We start from the raw sequence: 14,823 nt of genomic DNA, 5'->3' as shown, positions 1-14,823 counted from the left end.
TGACCCAAGCCAAAGGCAGACACTTAATGGACTGAGCCACCCAGGTGCCCCTGGAAACAACTTTATGATGAATTCTCATTTGAGAGTTTATAAGTTCTATAAATTTATGTACTCACCAGCAGTTTCAACAACTTCAAATGTTTACAATATTTTTTATCTTTGACAGTTTTCCTATTTATTGTAAAGAATATTCAAATATAGAGATTTTATTCAATTCACTTTCAATATTTATCAATTATTTATATAGTAACTGTCCTTTCACCTACTGATATAATAAATTATAGTAATATCCTTTCTAATATGTAACGGTCCTTCCATTCTTTTTTAGAAATAATTTTTATTATATTATGTTAGTCACCATACAGTACATCTCTAGTTTTTGATGTAAAGTTCCATGATTCATTACTTGTGTATAACACCCAGTGCACCATGCAATACGTACCCTCCTTAATACCCATCACCAGCCTCTCCCATTCCCCCACCCCCTCCCCTCTGAAGCCCTCAGTTTGTTTCCCAGAGTCCATAGTCTCTCATGGTTCATTCCCCCTTCTGTTAACCCCCCCCCTTTCTTCTTCCCTTTCTTCTCCTACCAATCTTCCTACTTCTTATGTTACATAGATGAGTGAAACCATATGATAATTGTCTTCCTCTGCTTGACTTATTTCGCTTAGCATTATCTCCTCCAGTCCCGTCCAAGTTCCAGCAAATGTTGAGAAATCGTTCTTTTTGATGGCTGAGTAATATTCCATTGTATATATGAACCACATCTTCTTAATCCAGTCATCTGTTGAAGGGCATCTCAGCTCCTTCCATGATTTAGCTATTGTGGACAATGCTGCTATGAACATTGGGGTGCATATGGCCCTTCTCTTCACTACATCTGTATCTTTGGGGTAAATACCCAGTAGTGCAATTGCTGGATCATAGGGTAGTTCAATTTTTAACTTTCTAAAGGACCTCCACACTGTTTTCCAAAGTGGCTGTACCAACTTGCATTCTCACCAACAATGTAGGAGGGATCCCCTTTCTCCACATCCTCTTCAACATTTGCTGTTTCCTGCCTTGTCAATTTTTGGCATTCTAACTGGCATAAGGTGGTATCTCAATGTGGTTTTGATTTGAATTTCCCTGATGGCTAATAATTTTGAACATTTTTTCATGTGTCTGTTAGCCATTTGTATGTCTTCATTGGAAAAGTGTCTGTTCATATCTTCTGCCCATTTTTTGATTTGTTTATTTGTTTCTCGTGTATTGAGTTTGAGAAGTTCTTTGTAGATCTTGGATACCAGTCTTTTATCTGTAGTATCATTTGCAAATATATTCTCCCATTCCGTGGGCTGCCTCTTAGTTTTTTTGACTGTTTCCTTGGCTGTGCAGAAGCTTTTTATCTTGATGAAGTCCCACAAGTTCATTTTTTTTCTTTTGTTTCTCTTGCCTTTGGAGATGTGTCATGAAAAAAGTTGCTGTAGCTGATGTCGTAGAGGTTGCTGCCTGTGTTCTCCTCTAGGATTTTGATGGATTCCTGTCTCACATCGAGGTCTTTCATCCATTTGGAGTTTATCTTTGTGTATAGTGTGAGAGAGTGGTCAAGTTTCATTCTTTTGCATGTAGATGTCCAATTTTCCCAGCACCATTTATTGAAGAGACTGTCCTTTCACTCTTGAAATAAATCCTATTTCTTCATTGTAAACTATTCTTTGACATACTGTTAAGTTTTATTGGCTAATCTTTATTATCTTAATGTATTTCTAAGATTTTTAATATAAAATAGTATTGATGTTTCTCATATATATATATATATATATATATATATATATATATATATATATATAGCAACTTGCACAGATCAGAAGTTAACATATTGAAGAATTTCAAAAAATCAACACACCCATTTAAACATCACCCAGACCAAGAAATCAGACATTATCAGCACCCCAGAAGCCCCTCAAGTCCCAGTAGAGTTATTAGCTCCATCTACTTGGACGTTCCCATGTTATCTCAAACAATATCTTCACAATAAAACTCATCCTATTCTTCAAAGCATTTCTTACCATCTATCATCAGGTTGCTGGTAACTTCTGGATCACAAGATAGGCCTACAGCTCTCTTGACTCCCAGCTTAATGTCAGAGCTTTTCAAGGTATGAACTTACTCTGTTGATCATCACTGTCCCAACTGCCCAATTCTCGCCCAAATAACTGCTCTCTTCCCTTAGCTAAGACGTTGAACCCCCTTAATTAAGTTTAGCTCCACTCCAGATTATGAGGCTCAGACTGATCCTAGTTTTGGATTCTGAAAAAATGCTGGGTGCAGTTTGGATGATTCCGAATTTGACAGATTTGCACATTCTCCCACTCTGGTTATGGTTCCTGATTATGATAACTGTGCTCCTGATTTGCTTTAAGGTCCACTTTATATACCATTCAATAGCTCATTTCTTACTATGTTTTCTTGGGGTAGAATCCATGCTTTGCTGACATTACCAGGCACCCCTTTTCCTTGAGACTGAAGTTCAGCCTTGTGTAGCCCAAGTGTTCACTGCTTTAACTTTCAAAGGTCATTTTTTTCTCCAGCATAGAATGAGAAGAAAAACATATTTTGGCCTCAACTCTTTCCTAAATTGTTGTTTGTCCTTTCCTGTCATTTTCATCCCATGCTGCCATAGCCACACACTTCACCAATTATCTCTGCCCAGATATTTGGCTGGCACAGAGCACTCCTTTCCAGCTTCCCTGCTGCCCCACTATCCACTCAAGTTGAATCCGATGAGGCCATCCTTTGGCTTCGTTGCATGTTACCCATCACACTTGGAGGCACATGGATAAATGTTTTTCTTTATAAAAGAGTGGTTTACTATTCAAAAGGAAATACAACATAGAAGGAAAAACTTATAACTATAGCATATACATGAATTTCCTCAGAGAGAAAGTCAGAAGATCCTGCACCAGGGAATCACATTGGCTGGATTTATGCCCACTGTTTAACCTGGCTCCTCTTCCCTCTGATTTATGGTTTATCTTTCAAAGTGTCAGTTTTTTTCTCAGCTTGGAATCTCCACCTACCATTAACATCCCACAGGTTGGAGGAAGTTCAGAGCTGGTGTGGTCTTACTGGGGGATTTCTCCTTTTCAATATTCTAATCAGTGTGGGCTGCCTATTTGCCAGGAATGAGCTCACACACACACACAAACACACACACACACACACACACACACACACACACACCTGCCAAGATCAAGTATTAATTCTTATACTAATTCTCACTGTTTCAATCAATATCTTTTACACTAAAGGCTCTGATTCATAAATACATTGCAATATCAAAGTGGGTTACAGCCTGCATCTTAATGGAATATACTGGAAGAAAACAGAATATGACAGAAAATACCATAGTGCATTGCACACAGTGTAACTAGGATTTTGTGATATTTCGGATATGTAAATGTATGTGTATTTGTGTTTTGGTTGTAATATAAAATTTATTTCTTACTATGGGTTGCATTAAAAATAATGTGAAAAAAACATATAAAGAAGTTTTAAAAACTTCTAACCACAAGGTTCTCATCTTAAAGACATATCACATTATTAAGCAGAGTATTGTTTATTTTCTTTCAGGCTTCAAGAACATGCATGCTATTTTAATCCTGCCAGAAATTTTTAAAAAGGCCAAATATCTTTGAATAAAAAGACCATTTTGGTAAGGACTCAATTATGTTCTTTGACATGAGCCTTTGATATCCCCAGTTTTTATTCAGGCAAAGAGAATAAAGTGTTCTGTTCTTTTAATTATCTTAATGTTGGGCGGGTTCTCTCTCTTCTTCTGATATTAGTTCCACAGATGACTCAGGTTTTCCTCACCAACTGCCACATCTCCTAGCTGACTGACTTTCTACTTTTCTGGATTTCTGCTTGTCACCTGCTTTTAATAAAACTCTAAGATTCGTGAGAGCAGTAATTTAATGGCTACCAGGAAATTTCTATGACTGAGCACAAAGCCTGGCATTTAATGGGTAATCAATAAGGAGTGGTAGAGTCAAATGGAATTCTGGTGCTTTTTACTACCTGGTGGTGTCTGGTTAATGTCAATGACATGACCAGACCTATAGGACAATATTACATAGAAATAGCAATGATGAATGCATTACTTAGTTCCATCAGGAAAAAGACCCTACAAGTTATTTATTTACTTATTTTTAGATTTTATTTATTTATTTGACAGAGCAAGAGAGGGAGAGAGAGAGAGAACACAAGTAGGGGGAACAGCAGAGGGAGAGAGAAAAACAGGCTCCCCACTGAGCAGGTAGCCTGATGTGGGGCTCAATCCCAGGACCCTGAGATCATGACCCGAGCTAAAGGCAGACGCTTAACCAACTGAGCCACCCAGTCGCCTCGACCTTACAAGTTAAACCAAAAGGGAGACATATGTTGACAAGTCATTAGTGCCTTATGGAGGGTCTGGCTATCCATGGCTTGCCTACGCTTTTCACCATTTATGAAATAGATCCTGCAAGAAACCCAGCTGCAACCCCAGGCTGGTGAGAATGATAGCTTCTTGGATATAATGTTCTGAGGCAAAAAAGTCATTTGTGCTCCTTTCTTGGTCCTTTGGCTAGAGAGAACAGGCTTTTGTCAGGGTTGTTTTTTGGTCTGTGCCTCCTGGTGTTTCCAGGTTGCTGTCTTCCTCAGCTCCAAGTCTGGGATACATGAAGCAAAAAGAAAACCAAGGAAACTCACCACCATATTATTCTTCAAGTGCCCAGGTCCCTAGTCAAACTGCTTTCTCTCCCCCTTACTGTCTTCTTATGTTTACTTTATATGTATTTCATTTGTACTCAGTGGTAAAAATAGGGAAGGTATACCTGCTACAGATCCACAAGTAGCTGTATTGTTTTATGAAGTTCAGTTATGTCAAGTTGGTAAATAGTGTTATTCAAGTCATCTGTAACCTTTCTTTCTATCTTTTGTGTCCATGCTGCTGGTGTTGGAAGTGTAATTCCCCCAATTGCATGGAATGCAAAGTAGATAATATTGTCTGTTTTCCAGTTATACTGCAGACATGGGCGTTGGGCAATTTTATGTACTCTCCAGATTAAGCTCTATTTTTTTTTTTTAAAGATGTGTGAAGAAATCCGACTTCACCAGTCACAGTTTCCTACAAAGATCAGGAGATCATCTTCTTAATATTAGTGCCTTTTCTATCTGGCAAAAATAACATTATGCTGGTACACAAAGGATCTCTTAAGCCTTTGAAAACCAGGGAAATGGAGCTCCACAGAAACAATAGGTAATTAATTGCCAAAGACCTCTGAATCTTCAACAGATAAAACTGTCTTTAGTTGGAAGGTGTAGGCAGTTTTCTCTTTTCACCTTAATTTAATTTATAAAGTAATTGCTTCTACAAACACTAGGAAGGTTGAGACACTAGTGCTAAGCAGATCCGAAAATCTAAGTATCTTCTTCCATTATCTTCACTCTTCTTAGGATCCATACTTCATTCAACCTTCATTCGGTCCATCTCCTGCTCCCAAAGTCACAGGTCCCCAAGATACATTTTGTTTGTTATCAATAGAATCTGGATATTCATGAACAAGTTGATTTCAATTATACAAAATAAGATGTCAAATTTCTTCACATTCAAATTTTACCATAAATAATAACCTCATAATATAACCAAGAAAGAGCCAATAGAAAATTCAAATAGGGCAACAAGATCAGATTGTGTTTTAAAAATTGCATTTTAGGAAGTCCTATACATTGAGCAAGTAGAAGACTTCCCCTGCAAGTTGTAAAGAAGGCATGTCACACTCATGTATGAAAAGACTGCATTATAAAGATTTACTGACTCCAATCAAAATTCCAGTAGGGTTACATCTTAGTGGACTAGACACAATATCCCTAAAATACATCTGGGAAAACACATTCTCAAGAACATCGAGAACAAAGTAAAACACACAAAAATAATGAACAGATTCCTTCCTTTTTTCCTTGTATACATATTACTGAATACTTACTAAGTGGCTAAAAAAAATTCTTGCAACGTACTGCAGTTATAAGGTTTATACTGGGTACAAGTAAGATCTTTTCCTTCATGGGGCATAAATCTGATTGCCTAGGAAGCAGTATTATGGAGAGGTTAAGAGTACTGGCTTTGTAAGAAGGGACAAAGAGGGGAAAATCAAAGATGCTGCCAAGAAAAGCATAAAGTATCACATAAGACATTCATGGTGTTGGTCTAAGAAGATTGATAGATAAATTAAAGGGAATATTCATACTTTAAAATGAGAGAAAATATGGAGAAAATAAGTGAACATGGGTTTTGTAGTTAAACACATCTGTGTTTGAATCCCATCTCTAACCATTAGTAGCTAGTCACTTCATTACCACTCATTAGTAGCTAGTTAGCTCCAGCAAATGAATTTACTCTTCTAAGCTTCAGTCTCTTTTCCTCTTATACAAGTCTCACAATGCTATAAACTGCATGGGATTATTATAAGAAATAAATGTGATGAGGAATGTAGACCACATAACCAGGTACTGGCAGAAAGAAAGGGATGGATGAATGTGTAGATTCCTCATAATTTGATATGAAGAGAAGCAGAAAAATAGAAAGGTAAATGATAAAATTTCCAGAATTACAAGGCAAAGACAAAAAAAGTGGAGTTGATTCATCCTGAAGCTTCCCTACTTGATAAAGAAGAGGTGAAGTATAACATAATAATAATAAAAAAAGAAGAGGTGAACTTTGCTATTCAAAGTCATATAGGAGAGGTATGGTCAGATAGTTGAAAAAAATGGATTAAAAAAAAGAGATGATACGTAGATGGGTGGCATAGTTAGCAACATGATATTAAATAAGAGGCTTTCTTAGGAGTCTAGCAGGTTTAGGTGACCAACCAAGACTAACTGAGATCTGGAGTAGGAAAATAGGAAGTTGAGTTTATTCTGGCTTGGAAGAGGGAAGAATAAAGGGTAGGATGTCAAAAGAGTATGGCCATGTCAAAAAGTTAAATATAAATGTCAAACTATGGGACTCAGGTTGAGAAGAAAAGACAAAGCAGCAAAAGGCATGCTAACTACTTCAGAAAGTTTAAGGTTTATGTGATAGAAATTTTCCAGTTAATGGCACATTTTTAGGCCTTCCTGTGTTGAAGTAGAGTGAAACAAGTGGAGAAACTGGGAGGCTTGAGTATTACAAAGATTATTGATTGCAGTACCCAAGTTTCTCAGGCTGACGTCAGAAATCATGTCCTAGAAAGATAAAACAGGTAAACCTTCTGAGAAGCAGATGGACTAAGTGACCTCAGGAGGCAGAAAGAGACCAGAAGGGTGAATCAGCCTTGAATTAGGCAAGAAAGTTCACCAGATCATCTGGAATGTGGTAGGCAATTAACCTTTGTAAATGTGGTCAAATATTTAGGATGCTGGTCCTTCTTGTTCTCATGATCCACAACCAGAAATCACAAGAATGGAACCTTCAGCTCTGTCCCTGCCTGCTGGAACATGAAACACCAGAGGAGGTGGTTCAAGAGAGGGATCAAAGTAGGAAACAGCCGTTAGAGTAATTTCATGCCAAGTAAGTGGTCACTCAACTGAGCTAGGAGGCTGCTCCCTGTGCTCAGCATGCCCCTGGCCACAGATTGATAGGATAGCAACTTTACTCAAGGCTAGCTGTGACCTCAGGGTGACTAGAGTAGGCTCACATTCTGCAGGAACTCATTCAGGTAATATTTCTTCATCTCCTCCATCCTTAGTTCAAATCAGTGGTGGGATCTTTGCATTTCTTCTCTGTCAGTAGGTTTTTCCCTGTGTTTGTTCTCCTCCAGTATCCTCCTTCTGCTTCCTCTGCATATGAAAGTAGGGAAACATTCACTAGCAGCTAATAGGGTGCTCCTTTATTTCTCTGCATGCCCACCAGCTACAATTTGGAGAAGAGACAGAATGGACAGAGTAGGACAGGAAGAAGTTGAGGAAATGACTTGGAAAACATCTCTCTGGGGCTTAGTATTTCCATCCCTACAAGAGAAGAGTTTGGCTAAAGCAATTGGCAATTTAATATAGATTATGTCTTTACTTATAATAGTATCAGTTGACCACCTCAATAAGCTTTGAAGTTCATAATTTTTCCAAGGCTCACATTTATAGGAGGTGTTGAAGCTAGAATTTGAACTCTGATCTCTCTGATATATATAAAACTATGTGTACCTACCTAAGGATCATAAAAATTATATTTAGAACTAGATATATATCCTGATTCTTGCATCAGGAAAGGTATACATAATTTTTATGACCCAAGACCAACAATTCTATTTTCAATTCATTCTTTGTATTGGAGCATGTGTAAGTGGTCTGCAAGAAGACACTTAGCTAGGAAATGAAGGACTGAAGAGACTGGTCTATTTCAGGAAATCAAATGACTCACATTATAAAGTGACAGGTCCCTGATAATGCAGGAGTCCTCAGTCCCCCGTTTATTCAAATTTTTTAAAATAAATTCTTAGAGTGTTTATATTTACTAACATGAACGTTCCAGTGTACATGATAGATTATAGGGGGAACCTATGTAAAAGGAACATGCCTGGGGCCAGCCCTGATGAGAACCCTGAGCCCAGTTCCTCTTCCAACCAGGACTGGGATTGTACACTGCTGCTGGCAGAAAAAAAAATTCTTTTAATAGTTTACTTTCCCTCTTTGGAGTGGAAGGGCCCGCTCAGGACTGAAGCCTTGGGATCAGGCCAATGTGAGACCATCATGGTCAAGTTTATAGGAATGCAATACCTCAAGGTATTGGGTTCTCTACAGCTTGGAAATCCAGCTGTGTAAGATTGGGAATAAACTATCTCAAGCCTTTTCCCAGGTCTCATCAGAGCAGGACATTGGATTAGATTAAATGGCTGCCTTTTCCTACACGATCATATTTTTCCTGGCTTCCTCCACTTTGGCACATACTGTTTTTTCAGGTAAGCAAACTTACAAGTCTTGGGGGAGAAACATCTGATATTCTTTTAGTTGTAGAAAAGAAAAGTCATCATGTGTGACTAAGTGGGGAATGTTAGGCTTGAACAATGAAAAGAGAGTATCAATCGGGTATCACTGTTAGAAAAGGGAGTTACTCTGGAAAACCCTCCAAAATTTGAAAATGAAATAGCATGTTTCTACATAATGTATGGGTCAAGAAAAATCCAAAGGGCAATTCAAAATTATTTTGAACACAAGGAAAATAAAACAAAATGAGCAAGAGTTTAGGTTCAGAGAAGTGTCATTACCTCCATACCCCTTTTCCTTTTATTCCAACCCCACAGCCATCTTTATGGAATGGACCTCCTTGATCTCTGTCTTTCCTGTGTTACATAGAAACATATGTGTGCACATTGTGTCACTCTCCTACTTTCTTACATGAAAGATAGCATACTATAGATACCTGCTTGCCACTTGCTTTTCTCAGTTTACAAACATCCTGAAAATCAATTCAGGATATCAAAACATATCAATTCACAGGGATCTCCCTCATTCTTTTATGCAATAGCATAGAACTTCCTTGGGTAGGTATACCAAAGTTTATTCAATCAGTCTTCTATGTATGGGCATGTAGTTTGTTTCCAATATTTTGCAACTACACACAATGCTGCAATAATCTTATGCATATGTATTTTGTATTGTTGGAGGTGTATCTTCAGGGCAAATTCCTTAAAGTAAAAGATACCTGATAAACTGGAAGAAAATATCTGCAACACAAATCACAGATAAAGGACTAATATAGCTAATATATAAGAATACTTAAAATTGAGGGAAAAAATAAAAACCAATTGCCAAATAAGTAAAATGCATACATATACAATTCACACACGCATACACATACCCCCGAAATACAGAAACGGCTCTTAAATCTATAAAAGAAATTCAACTTCACTATAAAAAAAATGCTAATCAAAACTATGCTAAAGCACCTCACCTACCAGAAAGCCTTCCCTACACTAAGATTAAAGAGAAATTCAGTTGATCCTTGCAAGGTTTCATTTCTTATGTTGTATTTGAGGTTTATTCTTATATATGGTATGCAGTATATACTCTTACTTTATTTTATTTCTACTAGATGAAGGCCTTTATTTTTCTTTTTTCATCACTATATCCAGCTACTTTTACCATTAAAAGATTCTGGTCTTTTAGAATCAGAAAGAAGCATTCCATTTTTTAAAATTATTCTTTAAAAGATTATATGTGCAATTGGCACAGTCTATTCTTGGAAAGGTTGGTAGGCTTCTTGTCTCCTCTGGGAAAAATTTTAAAATATAATTCAAGTTTTCTCTTTGAACTTTGGAAATTCTAACTTTTGGAAAGCAAGAATTTTCTAGATTATTTAAAAGATCATATTACAGTGAAAGATAAGGAAGAGCAGAGCTATGATAATCTTTTTTTATTTCCCTCTCCCACAGTCAGCTGGCCACCCTCTATCCCCAGGCAACACCAGCATCCTCACACAAACTAGTTTCCTAGAACCAGTCAGTCTCTCCAGAGCCAAAGAACCCTTAAAATTTCTGATCATCATTCATAGTATCCTCTTTAGTTCAGCATCTTGGTAGGAATGAGCCTAATATTTTATTTACTAAATCATATTTAATTTTTAAAAAACTTTAAAGTACGTACACTCATTCCAACTGCAGTGAGGAGGAAATTAAGGCCAACAAAAATCAGGTAACAATGAAAATAACATAGTTTGCAAGTTACACCTCCAACCTCTTTTCTCAGTGACTTAGAAAATTTATAAATAAATTTTACATTTACAGTCAGGACTGTGAAAATGAAGGAAAGAATGAATAAATGAATAAAGTAGTTAACAAAGAACACCACCCACAAATTCTGTTGCTATAAGTTATTTTGTATACTTTTGTGCAAATAAGTAATTAAATTACATTTCTTTATTCAGTTAGTAATTTCAGTGGGTGAAAAGATATTCCATGAAGAACGATTTCATTTAACCTATTGTGTATGTACTTTATCTGTCTGCAGAAATCTTCAAGCCACATGATATAAATAAATGGCCTAAGGTAAATTTAAATTTCTCAGTTCTGAATTCTGATGATAATCTGATCACTCTCTTTACATGAGAGACCTAAAACTTTATGGGGGTAAGTAGAACAAAAGTTTTCCATGTGACCCTGGGCATGTATAACCTTTCCAGACTTAGATCTAATCTCATGTAGCACAAATATTATAACAGTAAAATACATCTCTGAGCATTAAATGAAATAACACCTGTCACTTGCTCTAGGTCATAAAGTTAAATAGTGGTAAATACAGGAATTATTCCCAGCCTCGATACAGAACCCTCACTCTCAACAATAACATTTGAGTCCCTTCCCCTAGAAGTTCACAAATTCATAAATATCTCTACTCACAAAGTTCTTAGAATGAGTTCATCGCATTGGGATTCCAAGTTTAAACGGAAACTTACATCTGGGATTTGAGTGGGGGTGTTATAATGCTTATGACTTTAAGAGATGATGGGTGGCTCACTGCATTTTCTGACACTGCAGTCAGCAAAAAACCTGCCTCACCAAAGCCCAGAAGAAAATCTTGAAAAAGATCAATTGAATAGAAACACTTGATATTATTTCTGTAGGGGTAGGAAGTGACAGGCCAGGAATAGATGGGGGAAAATCTACCAATTGTTACTCATATGACATTTTTTTGATATTTGCAGCCCCCATGTAAAATGTACTACTCAGTGGATCCTTCTTATACATCACAGTGTCCAGATGTGACATCATATGTTTGTGCTACAAATGGCCACACTTACCAGAATGAGTGTTTTTTTTGTGTGGATCAGTGGTGAGTTCAAAATAAAATACTATTTTTTTCTCCATATTTCCTCACAGAAATATCAAATAATCTTAGCCAAGGAACTGGATTTGCTGATGGATGGGACTTTTTATTTAAAATAACCTCTATTGTTCATAAAAGACTGGGGACAGACTATGTATAAAGAGAAAAGTCTCTCTGAAAAAATTCAGTTAGCATTCAAAGTTGACTCATCAAAAAAAAGAAAGAAAAGCTTATGTGATGTTTTGGCAGAATTGTACAAAAATCATGCTAATAGATATCTACAGATTGTATTCAAACAATGAATAGAAATCCATTTCCTCAAATCACTCAAAAATTTTTAACAAATCACATTGACATGCCTATGAATAGTGCCCATAAATATTGCTTGGTAGACATAAATAGATATAGATATCAATATAGATAAAGATACATACATAGATATAGGTATAGATATACGCATGAATAACAAAATGGTTATGTGGTCTTACACAGATAGAAACTGACAGTTGATATACATTTCTTTGCCTTTCAAATAAGTTCAATAGGAAAGTTAGATTAAAAATTAATAATATTCCTTGTGATGTATTTTAACTCCATTTGAAATTGTTTTCGCAAACAGACTTATGTCTTGATAGTAACTCTTCCATGACCTGTTAGATCTTCTGTGTTGGGAATCCCCAAGACTATCCTCAGGTTTGATGATTTCCTAGCAGGACTCACAGACCTTAGAAAAGCTGTTAATACACATGGTAGCAGTTTATCACAATGAAAGGATATGAGTAAAATCAGCAAAGGCAGAAAGCTCATAGGATGAAGTCCAGGAGAGAGCAGTCACAAGCTTCCAGTCGACCTTTCCCAGTGGACTCACACAGGCAGTGTTTAATTCTCCCAGCTATGATGTGTGACAACACAAATGAAGTTTTGCCAACTTGGGAAGTTCACAAAAGCCTTGGTGCCCAGGCCTTTCATTAGAAGCTAGTCACCTAAGCTTGTGGCACCTGCATGACTGACAACTACTTAGTCTCCAGCCACCCCACATTCTCAGAGGTCAAACTGATACAGAGTGGCTTAAGATCACAGTGAACAACGACAGGCATTCACTTGAGCATAAACTATAGGGCACGGCTTATAACTTCAGGTTACAAAGTCACTCTTACCAGGAGGGATATTCCAAGGGCTTATGGTTACTTCCCAGGAGCTAATTTGAGTGTCCCAAGTCTGTTGAGCTAACTCTTTAATGCACATCTTCCTTTGAAAAGAATCTTCATGGGCTTCCAGTGTCATGTTTCCAACCCACAAGGATATTATTGCTGAGCCCTGAAGAAAACGGGGTGTAGAAGCTAGTCCAATAAAGGAAATATGTGCTCATCTGCACAGCAAGCACTAGATTCAGAGGATGACTGAAATGTCATTTAAAGGAAAAGAACAGAAACTGAAAAAAATGGTAATTAACCAAGTATCTACCATCAGTTTCAAAGCAAGATGAATGAGAATTTATGACTGTCACCAGACTATGTAGAATAATTAAATTACATTAGCATTTCTTCCTAATAGCTGCTGTCACTTTCTCAGGCATGGGCTAATTAGGCAAGACACTTGGAAGTGCCTTCTTAGCTTCCAAAGGAAAGCTGGAATAGCCATACTTATATCAGAAAAACTAGATTTTAAACTAAAGACTGTAACAAGAGATGAAGAAGGGCACTATATCATAGTAAAGGGGTCTATCCAACAAGAAGATCTAATAGTTGTAAATATCTATGCCCCCCGTTTTGGGAGCACCCAAATATATAAAAGAATAACAAACATAAAGGAACTCATTGATAATAATACAATAATAGTTGGGGACTTTAACAGCCCACTTACATCGATGGACAGATACCTAAGCAGAAAATCAATAAGGAAACAATGGCTTAGAATGACACATTGGACCAGATGGATTTAACAGATATATTCAGAACATTTCATCCTAAAGAAGCAGAATGCATATTCTTTTCAAGTGCACATGGAACATTCTCCAGAATAGATCAGATACTGGGTCACAAATCAGGCCTCAACAAGTACAAAAAGATTGAGAACATACCATGTATATTTTCCGACCACACGCTATGAAACTTGAAGTCAACCACAAGAAAAAATTTGGAAAGACCACACACACATGGAGGTTAAAGAACATCCTACTAAGGAATGAATGGACCAACCAGGAAACTAAAGAAGAAATAAAAAAAAATACATGGAAACAAATGAAAATGAAAACATGATGGTCTAAAACCTTAGGGGTGCAGCGAAAGCAGTTCCTTAAGAGGGAAGTATGTAGCAATACAGGCCTACCCCAAGATATAAGAGAAGTCTCAAATATACAACCTAACCTTACACCTAAAAGAGCTAGAAAAAGAACAACAAATGAAGCCTAAAGCCAGCAGAAGGGAAATAATACAGATTAGAGCAGAAATGAATGATATAGAAACAAACAAACAAAAAATCAATAGTTGAACAGACCAATGAAATCAGGAGCTGGTTCTTTGAAAGAATTCGTTAGATTGATAAACCCCTAACCAGACTTATCAAAAAGAAAAGAGAAAGGACTCAAATAAATAAAATCATGAATGAGAGAGGAGAGATCACAACCAACATCACAGAAATACAAACAATTATGAGAATATTATGAAAAATTATATGCCAACAAACTGGGCAATCTGGAGAAATGGATAAATGCCTAGAAACATATAAACTACCAAAACTGAAACAGAAAGAAATAGAAAACTTGAATAGACTTATAAAATAGAATGGGCAATTTATACAGGGCTCTCTGCTTGGGAGAGCATTTGGACTTGAGAAAATGTGCAGTGTCTTTAGGGAAATAATAAAGAGAAAAAATATGTTGAAATAAATGTTATGTATTAGGGAACAGTAATACGTAAAGGTGGAAGGTTAAGCAGAGGCTAGCTTTCTGGGAAAAATATACCAGGGGTAAGGAGAATAGACTGTAGTCTATGAGCAGTGTAA

General features: G+C 36.8%; 2 protein-coding genes across 7 annotated transcripts in view; one reads left to right on the top strand and one right to left on the bottom strand.

Annotated features, from left to right (window-relative positions):
- Nucleotides 1-14,823, bottom strand: part of LOC123803671 (sperm-associated acrosin inhibitor-like) — a 125,726-nt gene that overhangs the window by 46,973 nt on the left and 63,930 nt on the right. The window lies entirely within an intron of this gene.
- Nucleotides 8,888-11,830, top strand: LOC148108860 (serine protease inhibitor Kazal-type 13-like). Its single transcript, XM_087867766.1, has 3 exons — nt 8,888-8,957; nt 11,005-11,042; nt 11,699-11,830. Exons 1-3 carry the CDS (start codon nt 8,888-8,890, stop codon nt 11,828-11,830), a joined length of 240 nt encoding a protein of 79 aa, XP_087723892.1.

This window comes from Ursus americanus, chromosome 15, assembly GCF_024610735.1.
Source record: "Ursus americanus isolate L20-20 chromosome 15, mUrsAme1.1.p, whole genome shotgun sequence".
NCBI lineage: Eukaryota > Metazoa > Chordata > Mammalia > Carnivora > Ursidae > Ursus > Ursus americanus.
The sequence above is the reverse complement of the archived record's forward strand: the minus strand, read 5'-3'. Positions and strand labels throughout refer to the sequence as shown.